The 26,474-nt window shown below is 42.7% G+C and overlaps 1 protein-coding gene across 8 annotated transcripts in view; it reads right to left on the bottom strand.

The window, feature by feature from the left end:
* Positions 1–26,474, bottom strand: part of LOC105934197 (receptor-type tyrosine-protein phosphatase S) — a 122,897-nt gene that overhangs the window by 13,196 nt on the left and 83,227 nt on the right. For 3 of the 8 annotated variants that reach the window (XM_036138040.1, XM_036138042.1, XM_036138041.1), the window contains 20 exons: positions 26,435–26,449; positions 24,796–25,065; positions 22,705–23,084; positions 20,642–20,843; positions 20,059–20,195; positions 19,781–19,925; positions 15,767–16,099; positions 15,454–15,647; positions 15,284–15,310; positions 13,532–13,649; positions 12,681–13,346; positions 11,801–11,895; positions 9,578–9,834; positions 9,333–9,420; positions 8,980–9,198; positions 5,858–6,015; positions 3,555–3,566; positions 3,180–3,292; positions 1,593–1,690; positions 158–281 (listed from right to left, as the gene is read on the bottom strand). In XM_036138040.1, the coding sequence (XP_035993933.1) occupies positions 158–281; positions 1,593–1,690; positions 3,180–3,292; positions 3,555–3,566; positions 5,858–6,015; positions 8,980–9,198; positions 9,333–9,420; positions 9,578–9,834; positions 11,801–11,895; positions 12,681–13,346; positions 13,532–13,649; positions 15,284–15,310; positions 15,454–15,647; positions 15,767–16,099; positions 19,781–19,925; positions 20,059–20,195; positions 20,642–20,843; positions 22,705–23,084; positions 24,796–25,065; positions 26,435–26,449 (3,651 nt within the window). The remainder of the gene's footprint in view (positions 1–157; positions 282–1,592; positions 1,691–3,179; positions 3,293–3,554; positions 3,567–5,857; positions 6,016–8,979; positions 9,199–9,332; positions 9,421–9,577; positions 9,835–11,800; positions 11,896–12,680; positions 13,347–13,531; positions 13,650–15,283; positions 15,311–15,453; positions 15,648–15,766; positions 16,100–19,780; positions 19,926–20,058; positions 20,196–20,641; positions 20,844–22,704; positions 23,085–24,795; positions 25,066–26,434; positions 26,450–26,474) is intronic. The other 5 variants (XM_036138043.1, XM_036138044.1, XM_036138046.1 and 2 more) reach the window with 3 other exon arrangements.

Below are 26,474 nucleotides of genomic sequence, written 5' to 3'. Positions count from 1 at the left end.
GCATGAGACTGACGAGACTTCACCCATCGCGCCGCTCCCTTACACCTCTTCCTCTGAACCCCATCGGCGAGTTCACGCGCTGAACTCCTACTTATTCTTTTCTCCAATTAAACATGTTCTCGCCCTCCACCGGCTGCCAGCTGTGGACGAAACTCACTGTCGATGGGAGCCAGGATGACTCGGGTGTGGTCGTAGGCGATGACGTTGGCGTAGCGGTTTTTAGGCTTGTTCACCTCCAGGTTGGAGTGCTCCCAGGTGAACTGCTGGCTGGGGTCGATGGACTGGAAGAAACAGCAGAAAAACTAGTTAAAAGAGACACTATTTAGAAGAAAATGTGATATATATATATATATATATATATATATATATATATATATATATATATATATATATATATATATATATATATGCAGGACTGTCTCAGAAAATTAGAATATTGTGATGAAGTTCTTTATTTTCTGTAATGCAATTAAAAAACATGAAATGTCATACATTCTGGATTCATTACAAATCAACTGAAATATCGCAAGCCTTTTATTGTTTTAATATCGCTGATTATGGCGTACAGCTAAAGAAAACTCAAAAATCCTATCTCAAAATATTAGAATATTTCCTCAGACCAAGTAAAAAAATATATATATAACAGCAAAACAAAATCAAACAGTTGAAAATGTCCATTAATGCACTCAGTACTTGGTTGGGAATCCTTTTGCACAGATTACTGCATCAATGCGGCGTGGCATGGAGGCAATCAGCCTGTGGCATTGCTGAGGTGTTATGGATGCCCAGGATGCTTCAATAGCGGCCTTTAGCTCATTTGCATTGTTGGCTCTGGTGTCTTTCAGCTTCTTCTTCACAACACCCCACAAATTCTCTATGGGGTTCAGGTCAGGGGAATTGGCAGGCCAATCAAGGACAGTAATGCCATGGTCAGTACACCAGTTACTGTGAGAATCTTATGTCGTCTCTTAACCACTACCATACTTGTGATTTAGTTTACTGAACCAATCAGAGTGTTTTTCAAGGCTCAGGAAACCCTGCAGTGTTTCCAGTTAATTAGACGATTCAAGTGATTAGTTGAATAGCCTACTAGTATACTTTTTCACGATATTCTAATATTTTGAGATAGGATATTTGGGTTTCTTAAGCTGTAAGCCATAATCAGCAATATTAAAACAATAAAAGGCTTGCGATATTTCAGTTGATTTGTAATGAATCCAGAATGTATGACATTTCATGTTTTTTAATTGCATTACAGAAAATAAAGAACTTTATCACAATTTCTAATTTTCTGAGACAGTCATGTATATGTATGTATATATATATATATATATATATATATATATATATATATATATATATTGCATGGCACTGTATATAATGGAAAGTGAGTGTCATGTTATCCAGACTAGTTACGACAATAAATCATGCTGCTGAATAAATCATGACCCTATAACCTGCAAACAGATAAACAAACATCCAATAACATTAGCTTTATGAGGCGGAGGCCCGTCAGGCCTCACATCTCCAGACAGGGAGGATGTTTGTCTGTTTATTTATTTATGCATATGAAATGATGATGCATTACTCACCTCGTACTCTTGGGAGAGTCTCAGGTTGTCATTAGCTTTCAGCAGCTCGATGTGCTCAGCCAGCTCGCTGATGGGGATGGGGGGGTGGCTCATCATTCCTGCGTTACACCGCGGGGGTCAGAGGTGACGGCATATTCAGCTAAACAACCCAAATCACAGAAGAGCGACTTCGCTCTCATGCGACAACGTGAGGATAATTACACAAAGAGGCAAAAATCACACGTCATTAAGGAGCACGCCGAGGCAGAAAATCAATTATGATCCATGTGCGAGGGACAGGGCGAAGCTAGGCGAGTGGTTTGTTTGGGAATTATTTTTTTTTTACTTTGGTTTGATAAATTGCTCTCTCTGTGTTTAGAGGAGCAGTGACACGTAGAAAACAAACACAGACAGAGGCCTAATTAGGAGGGGGTTGAACGCACGCACATAAAGGAAGCTACCTATGTCGCCTTCAGTAATTTCTTCTCACAGCAAAGAAAAGCAAAGCGCCGGCAATCTATCCTCATTAAAAAAAAAAAAAAAAAAAAAAAAAAAATAAGGCGAGTGGCTACATCAATGAATCAAGGCCACATTTCCGCCTCAGAAAAATGTGGCCTGCGCAGAGGTTGACCGCGACAGACCCTTGCACCCGTCACAACCGCAGCCGCCCCGGACACAGCCGGTCCGTTTCCGCTGTGGGGGGGTGGGGGTGGGGGATCTCAGCGGTGTGGAGCCATTCGAAGAGCACAACTCTCCTGGGAGCAGGAGGAGAAGAAGAAGAAGAAGTGGGCGAGGAAGGAGTCTCAAGGTTGCTGCCACACATGAAGGATTAAAAAAAAAGTATAGTGATGAAAGAGAAGACCCGAGGCGATGCACTCTGCGGGAGGTTTTCTTTGCATCCCCCGGCACATGTAAAAATAGAAGACGTAAAGCCTTTATCTATTGATTAAATAAAAGAAAATGGGTCGTATTTGACCTTTGGATGTAAGCTGGCAGGTAACCTTTCTGCAGGCAGGAGGATCCCGACACCTCGTCAAGACGAGCTGCTGTAGTAGCGGTAAACCGCGGCTCCGAATCGAACAAGGTCTGTGATTTAATTCCTTTCATGTTATTTGAAAGGAACGTGAACGGAGGGAAGGGAAAGGGAAGCATCCTCTTGGACACGACTATAAAAAGCTGTTGTCAGATCTCTCAAGGTATGGCAAGCCATTAATTAATTTCCCTGAGATGATCACTATTAACCAACAACACATATTTTATTTTTGCTTGCAGGCGCTCCAACGCTGTTCTCTGCAGCCCGACATGTGGGACGTGGGCGGACGGAGATGATGAGTTTTTTTTTTTTTTTTTTTTGACACAAACGTTGTGACTCAGACATGAGTAATCACTGACTATACTACCTGGGCAGTGGCCATTTTTGATCTTGAAGCTGCCAGGTATGAGCTGCTCCAGTGGGGGACAACTTTTTTTTTTTTTTCATTCCTTCTTAGGTCTGGTTGGCATATTTTTACAGTGGATAAAATTAGCTGCATGAATATTTTATGTCTGAATTAAACTAAATGAGCCCTTAGAAGTAGACTTTATCAAGTGTGGGTGCAGGCTTCATACCGGGAGTCTGGAAATTGATGCGTCTCATCTCCACAGGGTCCGTGGGGTGATGGGCCATCATCTCCGCGTTGCTTAAAAGGCTCTTGGTTCCTGGTTCAGAGTCTTTGCGCTTGCTGGTTAGACACCAAGGGGGGAAGGGGGGCGCAAACAACAACAAAAAAAACAACAAACAGTTATTAAACCCTACCAGCCTGACTCAGCACTGATGCATCATTAGCATCTCCGCTTGAATCAAATAAAAAGTGCAACAGCACACGCTGTGTTGTACGGATTTCTGCAAATTGTCTGTACAGCGCCTGATAGCATGTAATTGCCGTGGGTTAAAAAAAAAAAAAAAAAAAGAGAACAAAGAGTCCGACATTGGTTTAATCTTACCTGTCAGGTTTGCTGCTTCCCGTGAAACAAGAGCGAGGGTCGGAACAATTAGAGGCAAAAAAAAGGAAGGAAACGGAGAGATTGTTAGAAAGATAAATCGATATTGTTGCATTAGTATTCAAAAGCCTGATGACATGCAGCACCCATCACAGGCGCACGGCGGGGCTGAGGCTTTGACGGCTGTCTGAGGGCTGAACAGACTTCTAGACTGGAACAAATTTGATGGATTTTGGACGTTTGGATGAGAGAGGCAGAGCTGTAAACTCCTCTGCTGGTCGGAATATCAACAAGAGCTGCAGCAGACGGAGTCTAGTGCAAGGGAATGTACAGTGCATTGCAAGTATTAGTCTCACACTTGGTCCTGTTTTTATCACACGCTTTAATGTATTTTTTTATTTTTATTTTATGAGACAGACCAGCACAGAGCAACGTGTCATTTTTTACAAGTAGAAATCTGGAAATGGTGGCGTGAATTTGGATTCAGACTGTTATGATACCTCTGAAGAAAATCCAGTGAAACATGCTGGGCTGTCCAGCTGAGGGTAATTTAATCTCATTATAGGCACAGATGTTCTGTGCATTCCTCGGAGGTGTGTCATAGAAAACTATTAACCACACGGCAACAATTAGCCTATGGTAACTCTGGAGGGGCTGCAGAGATCCACTCAGCTGCAGCTCGGGTGGGAGAATCTTTTTATAGGCCAAATATTTATCATGCGCTCCACAAATCTGGCCTTTGATGAACAATGGCGAGAAGGACAGCAAAAAAAAAAAAAAAAAATAAATAAATAAAAACACTGTATATGTTGAAAAACAATATTTCACATGACCCTGAACACGCCATCACCATGGTGACACATGGGGATGATTGCCTCATGCAGAGGTTATGCTTTTCTTTAGTAGAGAGAGACAGGGAAGCTGCTCAGAGCTGTGAAGATGGATGGAGCTAAGCACACAGGGCAGTGCTGGGCGACAACCTAATAGAGGCTGCAAATAACTTGAGACTGAAGCGGAGGTCCAATGTCTAGATGCTACAACCCAACAGAGAACCATAGGTCAGACTCGAGAATTGTTGTTCATAAATGCTCCATTTTCAGTTTGACTGAGGTTGAGCTATTTTGGAATGACAAATGGGCAAAAAGGTCCGTTAGAGACATACCTCAAGAGGTTTGAAGTTATCATTGCAGCAAAAGGTTGCTCTACAAAGTGTTGACTCGGGAGGGCAGAATACAAACACATTATGAGGCAAAAAATTGTATAATGTGCACTTTTGCTTCAACAATGCACCACGTTGTGTTGGTCCATCACAGAAAAGCCCAATAAAACGTTGAAGTTTGTGGCTGTACTGTAACAAAATGTTAAAAAGTTCAAGGGATATGAAAGCTGTTGAAATGCACTGTATAAATCCCTGGTGGCGTTGTTTCATGTAAAACAGTGTTCTCAACTGCAGGGCCAGAATTTCTCTCAGTAGACACTGTGAGGCCCAAATGCTTTCGTAAAATAAAATAAACAAAATAATCCATCCATCCATCCATCCATCCATCCATCCATCCATCCATCCATCCATCCATCCATCCATCCATCCATCCATCCATCCATCCATCCATCCATCCATCCATCCATCCATCCATCCATCCATCCATCCATCCATCCATCCATCCATCCATCCATACACTTTTTCCTCTTCACTGTGCTATGGTATTCACTATGCAATTCCCAAATTCAGAAATATTTTGGGGGGCCGAAGGAAAGCTCTGGTGGGCCAGATTTTGCCCGCGGGCCACCAGCTGATGAGCACCCATGTAGGACCACTGGCGGTGGTCAGAGGGTGGCGCTGGTGCATGGCAGCCTCGCCTCTGTCAGTCTGCCCCAGGGCAGCTGTAGCTACTAACATAGCTCACCACCGTCAGGGTGTGAATGTGTGCGTGAATGGGTGAATGACTGAACTGTAATGTGAAGCGCTTTGGAGGTCGTCAAGACTAGTTAAAGCGGTATACAAGTACAAGCCATTTACCATTTACCATGAAACACATGCCGAGCACACTCTCTGTCTTGAGTGTCAAGACATCAAGAATCTGTCTTGATGTAGGTGTGAAAAATTATTGAATGGGAACGGACTGGGAGGCAGCGAGCGCATTCAGACAAGTTTCATGCTCCATAACAGAAAAGCAGAGACTAAAGCCAGTCTCATCCTCTAGGAGAATCAAAGCTGCTTTGGCATTTACTTGGTGCGACCAACACTCTGAGTCATCACTGTGGTGGAAAACTTGACATTTGTCTTTTATGAAGTTCCTGCCACTCACTTTTTGTAAAGGAGGATAGCAATAACGATGCAGATGATGAAGACCACGGCCAGGACGGGTCCGACCACCCAGATCAGACCGTCACCGGCATCAAGGGGCTGGGGGTCTGAATCCGGGGCGATCACCTTGTCTGTGTAAGGGCTGGCCACGTACATCCTCTGCACGGGAAAATCACAGGAACATTGTCAGGAAAATACTGTTTTGTTTAGATTCCCTTATGATCAAAATATAAAATCTAGAAACAATTACAACAGGAAAAAAAGTCAGAAGTAATATTTCCATAATCGTAATAGAAACCCACTGTTTATTACAGTCACATAATCTTGTAATGATTCTTTTTAAGTAAAATCCAACCTTTAATGGGAGTACATTTATATGTTTATATATATATATATATATATATATATATATATATATATATATATATATATATATATTATATATATATATGTATATATTATATATATCTATATGATATATATATATATATATATATATATATATATAGAGAGAGAGAGAGAGAGAGAGAGAGAGAGAGAGAGAGAGAGAGCTGTGTGTGTGTGTGTATATAAAAAATTATTTTAATTTTTTACAAGACTTCTTGTGCTGTTCTTATCGATGCCCCTGCTAATAAACTTTGTCCAACGACCCTTACTTTATTTTCGTCCTCTTTTTCTTGTTTTGATTTTCTTTCTACTTTTTTAGTTACAGCTGTAAGCCACACCGATAATTTTCCAAAATCTTCTTTGTTAAATAGCCTGGCGCCAAGCCAAATCAGATTGAGAGCATCCGTGGAAATCACTTTTTTGGTCTTGCCACAGATATTCGGTTATAGTCCTCTCTGGGTTTTGACTGGGCCTTTCTAACACATGTTCAGCGTTACTGTTAAGCTCGAATATGAAGCCTTTTGCAGACTCAGAGGACATCTATCCATCCATCTTCCTAGCCACTCTGACTGGCATCATCTTCCTTGATGAAAATGCTACATTTTCTCCATGCATAAAAGGTGTGTGTGTGGTTACTTTTTGGCATTTGACCAAAAAGCACTATTTTGTTCTAATCTGGCCAGGGCCACTTTGTCCACAGCTTGATATGTCCCATATATAGCTTCCATGTATTGTTTATGGAAATTAAAGGAAAGGGGGCTGAATATAAATGCATGTTACCATTCCCAAGCCAAAGTGGGGCTATTAAAGCATTTTTCAGTTGTTTAAATATATGATAGTAACATAGCTGACAGCTGCCTTCCCAGTAAAATTCCGATCTATGCACATTATTTTGTTGGTTTATTGAATTTGTTTTTTTTGTTGTTGTTTCTTTTTTGCCCTTTGCAGTTGCGTTCACAGTGGAGCAGAGACTTTACCGGCTTTTGAGGCTCCGTCCATCATGCAGAGAAATCAGCTGAAACACCAGTAGCTAACTTTGATGGCATTGAAATTGAGGCGCCCTAATAATGAGGTAGGGGAACTTTTTGCTTCATTTTGGCCCATATTCAATTAACTGGGATTGCCAGCCTAATTAACAAGTGAATTAAAAACAGTCTAAATAGCCTACTGCTTCAGCAAACTGCGTCTCATGAAAACAATCTCAACTGGAGAAACGTGTTAAATGTCTTTAGAATCTTTTTTTTCCCCTCCCTTTTTCTCACTGGGATGACACTTAGTCTTCTCCTATAACATTTCACAAGGATGGAGCATACAGGTAGACATCCATGCTCCAGATTCCTGCCTTCTCTCTTGTGAGCTCTTCTCTTTAGCTTGTTCCAAAGGTTTAGAACTGGGGACTGGTCAGGATGGTCAGGAAAAACGGTAGATTTGTTTTAATTTGTTGTTTATTTCTTCTGCCAAAGGTTACCACAGCTTTATTTAAAACATTCTGGTATTAAAGTTAGTGGCGTCGCATGCTCTTCAGGGCTTTTAGAAGGGAATCAGGGACACATATTCTTTACCATACCAACAATAAGGATGGGGGAACTTTTGTTACACTTTGTCATCAAAAAGATTGAGCTTAGTCTCATGCGGCCAAAGCACATAGTTACACTTTAGGTCCCAGTAGGAAACTCCACAGGTTTATGATTGTGTTCAAAGGACAGGAGAGGTTTTTTCCTCTGGCAGGCCTCCCACACAACAGTGGCAGCAAGATAAACTTGGACCCTTCCCCTGCTTTGTCAAGCCTTGTTTGTCACAGATTTATTTGTTTTAAACATCTTAAATGTGACTCTGGCCTTGGACATGGGCAGTTTTAGGCCAGTTGCTATATTCCTGTAGCCTTGTTCTGACCTGAAGCCATGTTCCCGTGTCTTTCCTTCTTTGAGCAGTGGTTAGATGAAATAGAAATCAATGTTACACTGTAACTATGACACAGAAAAGAAAAAATCATTAATAAAATCTTAAAAGTTCCCAAATAAAAAAAAATAGACAGTTAAAAAGAAGATAGAGCATAAATGTGTCAGTTAAATGTTTTCGTGCGAGTTTGTTGTGCGAGGCAATAATTGCGGCAGCGTTGATATTGTTAAAAACAGGTGTTACTGTGTCCCCCCATGAACAAATGTACTTAATCAAAGGTCGGATTTTTATTTTTTTTCAGTGTTAAAAAATTACGTTTTTTGCAAAAAGAGATGAACTAATTTTGAGGCTTTGTATTATTACAGAACTGTTGCAAAGGATTGCATGAGACTGAACAGACGCAGCTAATTTAAAATGGGGATGTGACAACATGAAGGACCGGCCTACTCTTCCCGAGGTCTGAACTGCTGCATTTGTATTAGCTCTGAAGAGCTCCTGAAAAATATCCTTTGGGCTTTTGTTCAATTCTAAATTTTATTATAATTCATATTACATATGTATGTCTTTTCCCACTGAAATGCACTAACAAGCCAGCAGAGCACAGATGAAATATCTCCTCCATTCTCTCAGTAAGTAAACTCCCTCTTTATTAGCAGTGGTGATGGAAGTGTGAGACGGTTATTGCATTTGCCTACCACACTTTCCCCCGACAGGAATTATATTGTTTCAGCAATGCGGCCGTACTGATCTCGACACATAGTGACAGCAGGGGAGAAGGAGCGAGAGAAGGTGGGGAGGCCTGGAAAGCACAGAAATGCAACAGAGCGGCGTTTTTACCCCTGTCGTGGAGTTCAGCTCAGCCAGGATGAAAAAGACGTACTCCTGGCCCGGCTCTAGAGCTCGGTTCTCGAAGCCTCCGTAGTCCAGCTGGTCCCCCAATGAGAAGAAGGCTGGTAGGGTTTCAGGTGTGAACCGGGCTGTGATGTAAGCCTGCCTCAGGTCCACCTGCTTCTGCTGTCGAGAATCCCTCTGCCTTTGACTGATGTCTTTTAAAAGCTACACAGAGGACAAATATGCAGAAAAAACACGCTGATATTAAAACGGGTGAATGTAGCCCCGGGAGTTCTTGGAGAAGGGATCGTGTCTGTTTTTGGCTCAGTGGGTGCTGCTGTTGTCGTTGTGCGTCTCACCTCCTCCAGGTCCATTTCATCTGGCTTCTTCAGGTGTCTGATGACGCCACGAGCTCTCCGCAGCGGAACCACAACAACGTATATGTTCCTGTTGAAACAAGGGAGGAAAAAAAAAAACGTTATTCTACCCCAGGAACCACCTTCACAATTACAAAATGCTCTCATCATGTTTCCCTCTGTTATAGAGTGCATTTGTACTGAGCAGAAGCGACTCGGCTTGATGAGGTCAACTCCAAACAACGTACTTGACAGGAGTGCGCGTTTCCAGCAACGGCAGGATTATGGTGACAGTGGCTTCGGTTTCACGGCGGCTCTGGTCGATCTCAGGGCGGCGGATGGTGATCGGTGGGGATGTCTTGGCTGTGATGCGGTGGCGAAGGCCTCCCATGTTGCCCTCGGGAGCAGTGATTTTGAAGTCGTAGCTGGTGTCGGGCTGCAGGTTTGGGATGACCGCCTTTTTCAGCCGCGCGTCCACCTCCATCTTCTGACGATTATACTCCACCTGGACGTTTGGACAGGTTAAATGTAAGTGTAACGTGACAATACAACAGCCTCAATATTCACTGTATGTATTAAAAGCCATGAAAATTAAATTTGGATTTATTGTACTAGCATAACATCATACAAAGAATTTGAGAAAGATGATCCTTACTTTGATTACATTTATTCAGTAAGGACATTTTTTTTTTTTTTTTTTTTTTTACATTTTTTTAATTCACACTTTTCCTTTTTCTTAATCATTCAGGAATGCATGATATGAACGGTGAGAAACGAGCTGGTAGAGGACCTGAGCTTATCTTACAGAAAAGAACACTGAGTAAACAGAGCACAAACTGGCATCTTGGAGATCCAGGTCTCCATAACCGCCATTTATCTGAGTGCTTTTGTGCACATCGTTAACAAACGCACCAATTACAGTGGCCAGAGTTGTATTGATATGACCAGGCCAGTATAAGCATAGTGCTCCGTTACTAAATCGGTTTTCTGTTGTCTCTGTATTTCATTCAACCATTGAGTAACTTTAGAAATCCTTCCTTTTCTATTTGAAATTCTTTTGTTGCATTTTGTTACCATGGGGCTATTGCTGAAGGCCAGCTTGTGTTGTGTAACGTCATAAAGTAGGAGGAAACATCTAACTGGCTTCATCCATCACTGACAAAACTGCTTCCTAAAAGCCGCTGCAGACATTTATTTTGTTAAAAACCATACCAAAATCCTTAGCAGTTAATAGTAAAAGTTATTTGGCTGGCGAAAGCTGCTAATACGCAGGTCACATAAAGCAAATATTGATTTTCATCCAAGCGTCCCATTAATGAAGCACGAGGTTAAATCCATGGTCTTAAAACTAAACTGATGACTTGGGCTGCCTTTAGTGGTACTCAGAGGATTTGGTATCAACAATGTAAAAATTAGGTAAGTTGGCTGAAATGTAAAATTCAAATTAGTAGTTCAAGCCCATTGATGTTTCCTTCAGATACTCCTCTAAACGGATGAGCAGTGGAGAATATTTTGAAATTCCCACCTCAGAAACTGAAGCAGAAAGCGGGTTGCGTTCCATTTACCGTTCCCCTTTTTAATCGAAAAAGCAGCAGGTTTTGCTAGTGTCTAGAAACCTCTGTTTATTTCTCTTGGTGTTCTGCCTGTTGGGGATCCTCTATGCTTACTTTACCTATTTGGGTTTTTAATAAGATTACCTCATGCAATACTACTGTCATAAAATGTCTTTAGAGTGGTACTTGGAACATTTTTAGTTAGGTAATACTACCTAATAGCAGATTCACTGGGCTTTATCAATTAGTTGGAAGATAAATGCAATGCAACCTGTTATTAATTATTCCCCCATTTTGTACCCAAGTGTTGCTGTTTAATTCATCCTACTTATGTTTTGTACCTGTAAATAAAACCATTTCATTCCCATGTACATAAACCTAAAAATGTGGTTAGAATTGTCTCTTCTTTCTGGTTTATGGTGAAGTATTTTTAATAAATGGTGGAGACAAATAGTCATAAATTGGTCAAATCAAACGTATAATTGCATTTTACTCCATATGGCGACCTAATTCTATTTATTTTGGTTCTGATCCCAATTTTGGCCCGAGGACTAAATACGATCCCTGAATAAAACTAAAGTAACTCCTACTAAGCTCCTATCGGCAGATATCATTTTATCTGAGTAGAAAACACATTTCCTTACGGTAGACTGGGTTTGTTGTTGGTTGTCAAAGCAAGTGCAAAAATATTTCCCTGGTGGGCAAAATTGTTTTATGGTACAAAATGTTCCCTGACTGATGGCTCCATTTTGTATCCAATCAGATATGAAACGATCAAAACTACGAAGGTATGAAATGGCAAATAGGTGAATGACCAGCATTCATGTTTAATAGCGTAAGCCCTCTCCGATTATCTGAGCCAGTGTGTTGTGCCGTGCAGCGCATCGGCGCCTTCTGACATGTCAGGTTAGGACATACAATGAAGCGATAGGGGTTGCTGGTCTCTGGAAAGTCCCAGGTGAGAAGAACGCTGGTCTTAGTGGCCAGGTTGACGGAAAAATTTCTCGGCACATCTAGGATGCAAGCAGAGAGAGAAAAAACAAAACAAAGACAAACAAAAACAATGGTTATTTATCATTTGTCAACGCGTGAAAATCCAAGGATCTTCGGCGTTCCCGGTGCACTCCTGCTGAGGTGGAAAAAGAGTCTGACATGTTACTCGGAGAGGAGTACATGATGGTTAGGAGGATGGGCAGGTGATGAGGAGAGTGGATGACATGAAAAAGTAAGTAACGGACAGATCGGCTGCAGTAATGTGACATGCCACACTTGTCAGAGTGGAAGTTCGTGTTTGGATCTGCTCAGAATTCAGCATGTCAGCAAGGCTTCGGAGAAGGTGGCAGTGAAGGTCTATCAGATAAGAAACGGCTTACCTGCGGATACAGCACAAGGAGCCACTTTTCACTTCAAACGAGACTAAACACTCACCTCCTCTTGTAGGTACTGTACATCCAGGGCCCAGTATTGCCTTTTACCTGAGGGTTTGTGATAAGCCGTGCTTCTGAAGCAAACATCCATTAACTATGAGCCTGCTTCCCCTGGTGGTGAAGGGTAGGTGATGAAGGTACAAGTGAGTGAGTGGAGGAGATTAAGGGGTGGGAGCGTTTGTGTCTCTCTGGGATTTGCAGTTCTCCTTCTCTCGGAGGTGCGCTGGTGAAAGGGTGGACCAGCAGAAACTGGCCCAGACTTCGCTTTAGTCTAGTGTCTCGAGGTGGACTCCACGATGAGGGGGAGAAGTGAAGTTTAACCAGTGCTTAGGAGCTGAAAAGTGTTTCCCCAGGCCTACGGCCAGCCCTACCTGTTTCAAAGGCCAGGGTGAGGTAGAGCAGAGCGGGGCTGAAAGGGCCCGGCCCTGCCTGGTTGTGGGCTCTGAGCTGGACCTCGTAGGCCGCGCTGTGATTCAGGCCCAAGATGGTGTAGCTGGACTCACTTGCTGGAAGCGTGATGAGCCAAGGGGGAGCGGAGGGTCCCGGTGGGGGGGCGGAGGGGCCCGTTGGGGCCGCGGAGCCCGAGTCAGCAGCCTTTCTGTAAGCTATAGTGTACTCTGTGACAACGCCGCTGCACTCGTCTGGGGCGGGGGGCAGCCAGGAGAAATGGAGGGAGCAGCAGCTAGCGTTGACAAAATCGATTATTTTGGGGTATTCCGAGGGTGGGCACATGGGAACGGCTATTTCCTCCTGTGCCGCATTCCCGTAGCCCGCTTTGCTCTTCGCAGAGAGGACAAAGAGGTAGGAGGACCCCGGGGAGAGGTTTCTGACAGTGAAGTTTCTTTCGCGAGGCGGGAAATCCACAGTGCCGTTCAAAGACGTGTTCTTCAGTCCGAACTGTAGGCGGTAGCCCTGGATCTCCACTGGGGTGCCCCTGCCATCGGAATCTGTCTCGGAGCACTCGAGCGGAGGAGCCCACCTCACCACCACAGACGAGCCGGATCCTGGACGCACCCAGAGGGACGGGGAGCCAGGCACTGCAGACGAGAGAGCGGGCAGCAGAAAATCAGTTGTAACATGTACTCTAAAACCAATGTATCATGTAAATCTTGTAGAGGAAATTAGCATTGATCTGCTGTTTATTTACGGCACAGCTTGCGGAGAGATCAATTCCTGAATGTGTTACTAAATCCAGAGCGCTATATAGTTGACATATGCTCACCAATCCCTGTGGTCTGCACCAGCTTAGCTTTGCTGTGCGCTCCATCCCCTTTAGTGGTGTATGCAGCCACGGAAACAGAGTACAACGTCTCTGCTTTCAAACCTCCTAAAACCAGCTCCTGTAGGTGGAAAAAACATCATTACCTAGCGGTCCTCTCCTAGAAATCCCACAGAATACTGTATTCCTCACTCATCACAAAAGGTACAGAGCAATGCAAAATATTGTGTCTTTATGCAAGCACATACATCTCAATAGATTAGAATATGGCTAAAAACTTGATTGGAAAGGACCCTCTCAACTCTGAGGTTGTTCCTTTTAGTTGTGCATCATCGTTTTTGTTGGCACACTTTTTCCTTTCACTCAACTTTCAATTCATAGGCTTGGATACGGCACTCTGTAAACATCAAGATTGCTTAGCAATCTCTGTTTGTGGCTTAATGCCACTATAGGAGCTGTCAGCGACTCAACACCAATGCATCTCAATGTTGTCATTGACAGCGTCTGAGTTAGCAGTCTTCACCATGACATGTAACATTTTTTTTAATGTTTTTTAGATATTGAAATTTTTTGAGCATTTTGGAGTTTTTGCATTTGCTTGCAAGCCACAATCCCACATATTACCACAAATAAAGCACAATAGCCTATATCACTGTGTAATGAATGTGCATAAAACAAAAGAAAACTAATTTCAGTATACAGTATTGTATTTGTTTCTATTAGATCCTAATTTATTCCGATGCAAATATAATCACAAAAGAAGAATATTCTAACATAATGGACATGCTTGAACAACTCTAAAATATTTTGTATTTTGTCTCTCTATGAGGGCAATTATTTGTCTGGTTAAGAATAATACTTTATATGTAGTGTATTATGAGTTAAAAGATGTAATTTGATAATAACAGTAAACTAATTGATTGAGCAAGTCCATTTTGGGGGGGGGGGGGGGAATAAGCAGCGAAAGGGGGACAATGTGGGGCGATTTGTCTCTCCCAATGCCACAATGAGGTGAGGAGCCGTTGCTAAGCAGCAGCATCTCCAGCGCCGTGCACGACGGGGTATGTAAACAGAACAGCATGGCGCGCCGATGAGTGTTGACCCTTCTTATAAGACGATATCTTTTACCCGAGACGGAGCAATTTATGTCAAAGAAAATGAAGAAAAGTCCCTCGATGAAGCCTTGTTTCCTCTGGAGGATGCTGCATGAGCTTGGGAGTTGTGTTTAGTCTTGTGCATTGAAAGAGCGACCAGAAGGGAGAGGAGGAGGGTTTTTGATTCGGGAAAAACACAGTTGGGGGCGGGGCTTACTGTTCAAACCAAACTGTTCTCCTCACTGACGGTTCAAAATTGTGCAGAATCAGGTATAGTGCCTTTAATACACATTTTTATGTTATTGTTACAAAAGGACATCCAACAGAGAAATATGCATAATTATAAGTATGCACAGGATGACCTGTTTATACTTTATCTTTCATTTTGAGTATGACTCGGAGTTGGTCTAATGTGTATTTTTTGCTATATAATATTATTATTTATCTATAGACAAAGATGTACTATTTTCCGAGACAGTTTCAAAACAAACAAACAACAACCAAAGGTAAAGTTAGATAATAGAGGTTTTGATCAAACCCACTGTGGTCCAACTAGATGAGAATTGGATTTTAAAGTACCATATTCATTCTGCTGTATGGATTGCTTGTAAGCTCATTTATTATTTCCTTGTGGGAAAAACGGCCGGCAGTCTGCACTCACATACTGAGTCGAATCATCCTCCTCCATCTTGTCACACAGGAGAAACACGCCCCCGTAGGCAGCCGAGACAGATGAGAGGAGGAGTGAGTCAAAAGATTAGATGAGAAAAAGGAAAATGTTTACAGATATTAGAGACGAGCGTCGTTTTATCTTTGAAACAGTGATTTCACCTGGGATTCGTCCAACAGAAGGTCTTTGATCCGGGGCAGGGTGCGTGATTCCCCGCTCTCCACGCGGTTGAAGTGCACCTGGTACCCTCGGATCTGGCCCTGCCGTAACCGGGGCAACACAGAGCGCCACGTTACCCGGAGAGCTGAGGAGTTTAGCGGCTGAACGTCCACCTGACGAGGGGAGGCGCCGGGAACTGACCCACAGAACACACGCGGATGCAGAGGTGATTAAAAACATGGACCGGCCCAAACGGTAAATAACCAGCTCAGGAATCAATAGCATTTAAGTCTGATCAGCGGCACACGCTCTTACCGTCCTCATCTGTTCTGCACAGCACAGCCGGGCTGCTGGGTCCCGTCCCCTCTGCTGTGGCGGCTGCAAGTGTGATATTGTACCAGCTCCACTTCTCCAGCCCCTCCAACACGATCTGTTTCTGGTGGGCTGAGACGGGGGACTCCTCCACCTCAGAGCCCACACTTTCTCCTTCTCCGCCTTCTTCTCCTGTCCCAGAAACCTTTTGGTATTTGAGCTCATAACTTGCCAACACGCCATTGCGGGCCTCCAACTGAGGCGGCCGCCAGCTCACTCTCAGGGAGGTGGAGCTGACGCTCTCACAGGACACACCTTCTGGTGCAGCTGAGGGCTCTTGGATGGATAGAGGTAAGGGAGCAAATTGGCAAAGAGTTTAGGAGAAAAAAGTACCCAAGGCAAAAGTAAGAGAGGGGAAAAATCATAAGCAAAAGGATGGATAGTAAGGATAAAAAAAGGAAACAATGAGAAATGAAAGAAAACTGAACAGAAACAAAAAACTAACACTGGCCTTGAAAAAGTATCCATACCCCTTCTGGTAGTTTACAACCACACACTTTAATGTATTTCCTGGGATTTACTGAATGTGATTAACCAACACAAAGTTGTGCCCAATTACACACTGGAAGGAAAATATACACAGTTTACAAATTTATAAATTTTTTCAACAAAATCCTTGGCATGTATCTCATCCCCCTTTAGTCTTAGTGTGGAACCGCCTTCTGCTGCATTACAGCTTTCAAGTTTTTTGAGCCAAGCCGCTACCAGCCTTGCATGAATAGATTATCAGTTGAATTAAGGTTTGTACTTTGTTTGGGCCACTCCAACCCATCAGCACGCTTTGATCTAAACCATCCTATCATAGCTCTGGCTGTATGTTCGAGGTAGTTGTCCTGCTGGACGGTCAACCTTGCTCTGTCCCAAGTCACTCTCAGCCTGTAAAAGGTTTTCTGCCAATATTGCCTTTTACTTTTTTTATCCATCTTCTCACTGATCAACTCTGACCAACTTTCCTGTCTGCAGGGAAGTGTTCAGTGTCTGAAATGAACGTCCTGATTCACCGGTCAAGTTGGCCGGTACACGTAAAAATCAACCGGCCAAGCGTATTTTTTACCGGCCAAAGTAAATCCGACTGACTCCTGCTAAATATCTCCACATGATCCCGCTATGTAATTAGCCTGAGCTAAACGCTAGTTGTTAGCAAGCGGACATGGCGAAGTTCCTGTCGTTATTGCGTCACGTGTGAGAGTGTTTGTGTACGTGCGCATTTGTTGTTATATGAGCTGACAGCAGAGGAACATAAAGAATCATCCACCTAAATGATGACTGAAAAACACAATTCATTTGTTACAACCATTTACTCGCCATGTGACAGCTAGCCTTCTGAAATGTATTCGCCGAATGGAAAATTTACTTGCATTTGGCGTCTGCCAAGTGTTAATTTCGGACCCTGGTTGTGTTCAGGGTAATTTTCATCACACATGCTGCTTTGCATGTATTGTTTGGTTTTATCTGACCAAATTCCACATGTTTACCCCATCTCTTGCAGCAAACCTCTTATGGCTTCCTCTATTCTTGCTACTGTTCCATAAAGGCCGGATTTGTGAATGACTGAAAGCTGTCAACAGATTCTCCCACCTGAGCAGCGGATCTCAGCAGCTCCATCAGAGCTGCCATGCCACATATTGGTAGGTTTGAAGTTGTGCCATACTCCTGTCATTTCTAGACGATGGACTGAACAGCGATCTAAGAGATGTTCAAAGCTTGATATATAGTTTTAGAACCTAACCATGCTTTAAACATCATGACTACTTTACCCCTGTCCTGTCTGCTGTGATCCTTGGTCTTCATGATGCTGTTTGTTAACTAATGTTCTCCAACAGAGCTTTGAGTTCTTCAAAGAACAGCTGGATTTACACAGAGACCAAATTACATGTGGAAACTAAGCAGGAAATGTGTTGCCCTGGATTTAATTTAGGGGTATCAGAGTAAAAGGAGGTGCATACTAATTCCCGCAACACGTTTTCAAAATTGTTATAAATAAAAAAATCTTTAAGAAAACGTGAATCATGTTCCTTCCACTTCGCAACTGTGTACTAGCATCACATAAATCCTCATGAAATACATAAAGGCTAAAAATGAATACTTTTTAGAGGGTATGAATACTTTGCAAGGCAGGCTTGGAAATAAAAATGGGAAGCAACAGTATAATGAAATAAACCCGAGACAAGAGTATTGACCCTAAGTGGACAACTTAATTATATGGAAGGAGATTGAACATCCGATAGCCAATAATTATTTCATCATCTGGCTGCAGCTGGTGGCATGGAGGGATGCAGGTTCAGGAAAAAAATACCCAAAGAAAACAGAAAATAAATAGCATCTCTTGTCCTGATGGAGGGACATACAGCTATCCACACAGGAGCATATATATATATATATATATATATATATATATATATATATATATATATATATATATATATATATATATATATATACAAATTTTCCAGCTGCAGCCTCCATGGCAGCATAATCCTTGAGTCCTTGGGATAAAAGAGTGTGTTCCTGTTCTGACAAGAGGAAGGTCTTAAGCTTTGCAGCAAGGAGATAAAACAAGCTAAAACAATATTACACGGTGTCAAAATGGGTTTATAAGTCAGGATAAAAAAGTAAGGCACTAAAGTCAGGACTGAATATAAAAAGAAAAAACATGAGGCACTCCCACACCTTCACGCCACTACAATACATATCACTCACCTTAACACGTACGCAAAGGCTAAAGCAGGGCCGAGGTGTCCGGTCTTGCTTGATCTCCGGCGGTGTGTGGCTCAGCTCCACGTGTATGTGTGTGTCTGTGTGTGTGTGTGTGTGTGTCTGAGTATATATGTGTGCGTGTGTGTATAATAGTCACAGCTGACAGGTTCAAGTATCTATTCACTCAGCCGTACAGCCACTGTTCTGCTGGCCTCGGGGGACAATCTAGATGTGCACCAAAGCTTGGCGATAACAAAGCACACCTAACCTCCCTGGGAAATGAATTCTACTGCAAGAAACAGTCTGCTTATCAAGCACCTTCTTTTCCCTTTATCCAAGATATGCTCCCCACTCTACCCCCCCTCCCCCCCCCAACCATACCTATCGGGCTCGAGACCTAAAGACAGACCACTCTGGTCTTACATGTCGGTCGGCGAACGAACAGTCGCCGTTCTGCTGAGTTATTGTAAATACTTGCAATAGGAAAAACTTACCACATTAGAGATTTTACCACCTAGAGGACTTTTATCAATGCTGCGACTACTTTATGAATTCTTTCCCTTGTTTCATTTTCTGTTATCTTTTCGTCCTCTTGAGGGCAGATTTGATTTTGTATCTCAGAGCAACACGGCGGGTCCCTTTTGAGCCTTATCGGCTATCTTTGTGTAGAAAAACGAGAGAAAAAGAGACAGGGGAGAGAATCCAAAGTATGGCGTGTTGTAAAATCCAGTCTGGGTGGCACTTACCTGTCATCATAACAGGCCAGGCGATCGTCCTTTAACACACCACACCACTGGTGGCAAGCCAGTAAGTGGAAGAAAGTTTCAGCCTTTCAAAATGCATTATACTGTACTCTGCCGGAGCAGAGGAAAGTGAAGAGATAGCCAAGGAAAAAAAAAAAAAAAAAAAAGAACGAAACGTTATTCAGCACTCCGTCTGTCATGCTGTAAGACTGTGTGGGGGAAGAGAGGCCTTTCAGCGGAAGATAGGCACAGTTAAAGGTGTGCGGATGGATGTGAGAAGGGAGGGATGGACAGATGGGATGAGAATGGAGACACATGGAGAGATTCTGAGATGGTTTCCAGGTTTTATCGGGTCAGCAGCTGAGGAAACGGCAGCGTGTGAGAGTGTGTGATTTGAGAGGCTGGTAACATTTGCCAAGCAAGTAAATATGACACAATTAAAAAATGCGCAGGACGCGCTCGGCGCAGCGTTATTCTGCGATCGTATTTGTGTAACATTGGTGAAACAAGGACATACTGGCTTGGGACGTCCGCTGCACCACTTCGTTGGTGAACGCTCCGATGCCTTTGTTGGAGATGGCGGCCAGGGAGAAGGAGTACTCCGTGTTGGCTTTCAGGCCCTCGACGGTGTAAGAGTTCCTCGGCCCAAAGGTCAACTTCTCCTGCGAGTGGAGAACAGAAAAAGGAAGCTGAACGGCAGGTCTAACTCTTACATTTTCCCCTTCTCATTTCACCATTTTACCCCTACAAAATGGCATAAAATCCACTGAACAAAAAGGGAGCAAATAGGCTTACCAAGCTGCCAAACTTGACGGGCTTGTAGAGCAGCTCGTAATTGACTATTTTCTCCTTGGTGTATGCAGGTTCCCAGGTCAGCTCAATGCTGGTGTCTGTCACCTTCCCCACTTTAAACTTGCCCGGTTGACCTGGAACTGCAGAGGACCGGACAACACAGCCAGTCAGACACAGTCTCTTGCTTGCTGTGAGATCACCAGGTTACCTCATTATGTAAAAACAAAATGTCATTCTTCTTCTTGCAGTTTAATGTTCTTAGAGCCTGCTTTCTCAAATAGTTTTGCACAACAGGAGACACAGTGGCCCCCGTACTTATTAGCACATCTGCTAAAGATGTGTAAAGAGCTAATTAAGACTCATTTAACCTATTGTTGAAATTTTCTGAAAAATGGCACCAGAATCATTATCGGCGGGTCAAAACTTTAAACAAAATAAGAAAAAAGAATCATTACATTTTTACTAACAAAGCCAATGTAGTTGTTGCCTGTGTCTGCTGGCATCAGTCAATCAATCATCTGACACATTCTGTTTCACAAAGACCTAGGCATGATTATCTGGGGGGTTTTTACCCAAATGCGCTTACCTCCACGCAAAACTTTCACATGGACAGGGTCAGAAAAAGGCCCGTCGCCTACAGACGTGAAGGCAAGGACCTGGATGGTGTACGTCTCTGAGGTCGCGAGGTTCTGGATGGTGGTGATTATGCTGTCTTGCACGTTGTGGATCTGCCACTCGTTAATGGCTCGGGATGGGTCCATGGTGTAGTACACACGATAGCCTTTCACCTGGAAGGGAGCAAGGGGTTAAAGAGAGAGAGAGAGAGGGTTAAAGAGAAAGTGTGAGAGAGAGGCAACCTTGTAACAGCTAAAGCAGAGACCTCTGCTTTGGAATCAGATTTTTAGGTTATCGGGGACAGATTATTTTTATTTGGTCTAATCCCTCAGTCACTCAACAATGATAATCCATAATACCATGTTTTAACACGGCTAGACTTTACAATAACTGTGGCCATCATCTGGTTTACTTCAGACCGTTGAGTCCAGGAGATATGCTGCTTTATTGCGTGCTCGATGTAGTTTTAACTGAGAGATTTTATACATCTGCCACAATGAAGGGTAAAGCTGACAAAGCCAATGAGCTGATTCTGACCTTTAAGATGTAATCACTCCACCTCTACCCGTTTGGGACTTTTGGAAACACAGTAGGTAGGTCAGAGTTTATGTAATCCCTCTGCCCCGCCAACTCCCTAAACCTTCGGCTCTCCCACCTCCCCTGCTCTTACTCTTTAATATCCATAATCCCCATATGCACTCAATTCAGTCTTGTGCTTCTATGAACTCGCTGTTCAGTTAGGTGGGCTTGAAAAAGGAAATAGGCCTCAAGAGGGAGCGCTCTCAACTTAGAGTGGACATTCCAATTACCCTTTCTTTTTTTAGAGAGCTAGGAAAGTAGCGAGAGACTTGCGGGACCGACATCTCTGCCAAGACACGGTCTTTAGAGAGTGCATGAACCTGGACGCTGGATTAAAACGCCTTATAAAAAAAGTTCACTTGGTTGTGTATTACTTTACAATGCAGCTACCAACAAAACAGCTATAGAGGATGCAAAATGAATACTTTTCTATGGATTTCTTGTGGGTTTGGTGCAGGACTCTAACCTTATTTCATTAAGGTCCATTTACCTTTCTGAATGCGCCAAAACATTATCAAGAGAATAAAACACATTCAAAATTGTGAATCATCTGCTTTGAAGGTGTCAACAGGTGTTTATCCTTACACCGTTGTTTAGGCTTTATCTTCCGTCGGTAATTGTATGCAGATGGCACAGTAATTTATATGCATTATACTAGTAAGACCCAGGGTGCTAATGAGCTAACAGCATCCTGGGTTTATGTAACAGCATGTTTCTTTTGAAGTTACAGTGGCTGAGTGCAGTTAGATATTTTTGAGCACAAATTGTTTCTTAATTCTTATATCTTGGAATTGATTCTAAACTTTAATGTCTTATTCAAATGAAAAACAATTTGTAAGTGTCGGATTTAGTCTCTACATTTTGAGATTTATACCTGACAAAGGATAAAAGGAAGATATACCTTATTCTAACTATGGCGCTAATAGGAACTGGTGTTATTTTATTGTCATTTTGAGATTGTGTTTAAATATTTGTATCGTGTATGGTGTATTTTGTTTTAAGGGTGACTCTAACACCCGTGGAAGGGCAAAAGATGAAAGACAACCTTTTAGTCAATTCCAGCTCATAATAGAGTAAACTTCTAAACAAATAATAAGAAACTACAACGTAGTGCTGAAAAGTTTCAACGATCAGAAAGAGGTACCTCACTGCAAAAAGGGAACTAAAAGTAAGTAAAATTTTCTAGAAATGAGTCTATTTTTCATTGATTTGAGCAGGTAAATAAGACCATTTGCCAATGGGATTAGTAGTTCAACCCCTAAAATAAGATATTTAGATATTCTGCACTTGAAATAAGATGATGGAAATGAATTGTTCCTACTTTAAGTGCAAAACTCTTATTCCATTGGCAAATAATCTTATTTACCTGCTCAAATCAAGAAAAAAATGCACTAATTTCAAGAATAATTTACTTAATTTTAGTTCCGTTTTTGCAGTGCTTAATTTCCGACCCACCTGTCCATTGGGCTCCTCTGGTTCCTCCCAGCGCACCATCACGGTGTTCTCGGAGATAACGTGGGCCTGCACGTTCCGTGGAGGGCTGGCTGGGGCTTGCTCTCCAGTGCGAGCCTCCACACGTGCAGACGGTGGCCCCTGGCCGATGCTGTTGAAGGCGGACACCCGTATTTCATACTCAGTGTTGGGGTAGAGTCCGCCAATGCTGTAGCGCGTGGTGGTGATGCTGTCCACCGTCTCGTATTTGCTCTCTGGCCCTTTGGCCCGGTACTGGATGATGTAGTAGGAGACTGGGTCGGGATTGCCCGAGTCCCATGTGATGGTGACGCTGGTGGCTGTGGTCTCTGTGACGATGGGCGTGCCAGGAGGCTTCGGTAAAGCTGCGGATCACAACACCAGCAGATAAAAAATTTTTAATTAGAAGAATAATTTAAGTTAATCAAAACGTTTGTACTGGTTTTAGTCCAGGGTATATACATCCTTTATCATATTCTTGCCCGTCACAACCTAAAAACAGAAAGCCTTATTCAGATCCGATTCCCTTTCATTGTTAACAGCAGCTAGGCTTGCTGGATGTGTTACTCTTAAAATTCCACCATAACAAAAAAAAAAAAAAAAATGTTTTTACATAACTTAATGGTAGTTTTAGGTTTACAATTTCCCGTGAAATCCTCAGAGGATGGTAGTGATTCATGCAGCACACTGCGTTTTTACTATTTTTATGTTCCAATAATGTGGTTTCTCAAATTTCTAATTTCAGCAGCACCAACGTGCTGGAGCTTGTGGGGCTGATAAATTAGAGCATATTAATTTTTTTTCCAGGAGGGACTCAGGGACTCGAATAGCTCCAAGAAAAATTTAATATTAAAATGAAGCTAGCTCGCGCTGTTCTTTGGGAAGATTATCTTAAAAAATGAGAATCATTCAAATTTAGCAAGGGGTGTATAAACTTTTTGTCACGATAGACAAAATTATCAAGTCAAAGTTACTGTTGGATGGTAGTTAACATAATATGTTGTGGGCAAGACTTTTAATGAAGCAAATAAAGCAGTCAGATGTTTTGTAGGAAGAGATCTGTAAATCGTTGTAGATCCAAATGTTTGCACACTATCCATATCACAGGAAAACACATCCAGTTCACAAATTCTTTTGGACACAATGAAAGAAAAATGTAAGCAAACATTTATTCTCAGCAATAAGAGTAGAATTTGGGTCACTCCTTCTTTGACAAGACTTGCTATATTTAGCAAAGTTTGATAAATTCATTAAAAACAGATTGCTGTGAGATCACCAAGTTACCTCATTATGTAAAAACAAAAAGTCATTCTTCTTTTTGCAGTTTAATGTTCTTAGAGCCTGCTTTATCAAATAGTTTTGCACAACAGGAGACACAGTGGCCCCCGTACTTATTAGCACCTCTGCTAAAGATGTGCAAAGAGCTAATTAAGACTAATTCTAACCTGTTGTTGACAATTTTGAAAAATGCCACCAGAATTAGTATCGGCGGGTCAAAACTTTAAACAAAATTAAAAAAAAAAAAGAATCTGGAAATCGGCCACAAAATTCTGATCATTACATTTTTACTAATGCTACCCATTTCACAGGAAAACACATCCAGTTCACAAATTCTTTTGGACACAATGAAAAAAAAAATTTAAGCAAACATTTATTCTCAGCAATAAGAGTAGAATTTGGGTCACTCCTTCTTTGACAAGACTTGCTATATTTAGCAAAGTTTGATAAATTCATTAAAAACAGATTTGAGTGCACCAAAGTCTGCATATGAGTAAAAGTCACTGGATAAACGGGATCGCATTTACTATAAAGATGCAAAAGGCGTGGTTATTAAAACATGAATACTTTTATAACTTATTGAACCTAACACTGTGAGAAGATTTTATAATTTTTTGTTGGTTATAATTTTTTCCCAAACTAAAAACAAGATTCTCTCTCTTCCCCACAAATGACTCTTGGGCCGCACTTTGGGGGATCCCTGATATGCACCATAATATCAGAAATCTTTAAATCTCCAAATCTGCAGTATGTGTAAATTAGGGTCAAAAACATTCTCAGATAAATAAGGGGTCTTACTCTTGACTAAGACCTGAGCCGTGGCCTCAATGATGCCCAGGCTGCTCATGGCCACGCAGGTGTAGTTGGCAGACTCCCGCACGCCGTTGAGTTCCAGCACGTTCCGTCCGATGGGCATCTCGTCCTCCGGGGTCAGGTCCTCGATGCCCAACATCCACTTGACGTAAGGCATGGGGGAGCCCACGGCCACGCAGGTGATGTTGACGCTCCCCCCGGGCATGATCTCGTGATTGGAGGGCAAGATAGAGAAACGAGGGGGCACGCGGCGCACTGGGAGAGGAAGAGAGCCGGGGTAAAAAAGGAAAAAGGGGCGGGGGGCATGGGATAGGGAGGGGGTAAAAAGTGTGAGGCAGAGGAGGAGAAAAGAGGGAAGAGGGGAGCAAGGAGGGGGAAGGGTGGGAAGAAAGAATGAGAAAGAAAGAGCACAGCAAAGAGCAGGAGATCAAGGGAGAAAAGGTGAGGGAATGAGAGATAGAAAGAAAGAGAGAGAAGGAAAGAGAGAGCGAGAGAGAGAGAGAGAGAGAGAGAGAGAGAGAGAAAGAGGAGAAGTAACAGGAAGGGGGAAAATGAACTTCAGGGATTTACAGAAAATTACAAAGGGATATTTCAAGTTTAGTCCCAATTTCTTTATGGTACTGATGATTTCAACAGAAAGACACAAATCTTGTGTTAAGCTCAACCATTCACAGTGAGCCGCCTACGCAAAATAATATCGTGACAAACTCTTGAGTTTCGCTTCAACCAGGACATGACACCTATAGTCAGTTTCTCTTCTCCACAACAGAATTTGTGACTCATTTTTCTATAAGCTACAGCTGCATTGTTCTTGTTTTATCCCCCCCTCTTCTCGAAGCAATCTTAAAACTTTACCGGAGCCGCCAGATAGACACTTTACTTGATTGCAATTTCTGTGCCTCGAGGCACTCGTGCAGCAGATGGGGTTGTTTTTAGAGCGAGTATATGCATCACTGAGGGGCTGATCAATAGGGCCCTGTCTGCTATTTGTGTCCCCCCTCAAACCCACCCACCCACCCTTGTGTGAGGGAGAACAAGCAAAGTAGCAAAGTTGCATGCAATACTACATCTGTCAGAGCTGGCTCTGCTACGTATTGGAGGGGAGACGCGCCGAGAGACTGAACTCATAGGTCACTCGCATGCCTGGGCGACTCAAGAGGAATAAAAATGGTGGAGGAACACAAAGAAGAGAACGGAGAACTGAAAGAGGAAGGCAGAGAGGAGCGAGACAAGACACGGAGAGGACAGGTAGAAGCCACAGAGAGATAGGGAGAGAGACTGAGAGAAAGGCAGACAGACAGACAGACAGACAGACAGACAGACAGAGGCAGCTCTGCGTCTCTTCCAGACAATGACAGGCAATGTAGCAAAGGACAGCCACATTGTACAACAAGATACTGTACAATACATAGGATCAATTACTGAGAACAGTGTGTTGTCAAAAAATGAGTTGGAAATGTGGACAGAGAGTGGGTCGAGAGGGTCTGAAAAGGTGCTGTGATCGTTTGGAGACATTAAGTAAAGAACACCAAGACAGCATGAAAGAGTGCGAGCAAAAACAGGTAGAGAAAGAGAGATATGTGAGGTAGTATGTGCATGTTTATAAGTTAATAAACTTATGTACATGTGTCTGGAGCTCCTACACATCAGGGCGCGGACAGAAT

This window comes from Fundulus heteroclitus, chromosome 6 (assembly GCF_011125445.2).
Source record: "Fundulus heteroclitus isolate FHET01 chromosome 6, MU-UCD_Fhet_4.1, whole genome shotgun sequence".
NCBI classification, from domain to species: Eukaryota; Metazoa; Chordata; class Actinopteri; order Cyprinodontiformes; family Fundulidae; genus Fundulus; species Fundulus heteroclitus.
The sequence above is the reverse complement of the archived record's forward strand: the minus strand, read 5'-3'. Positions and strand labels throughout refer to the sequence as shown.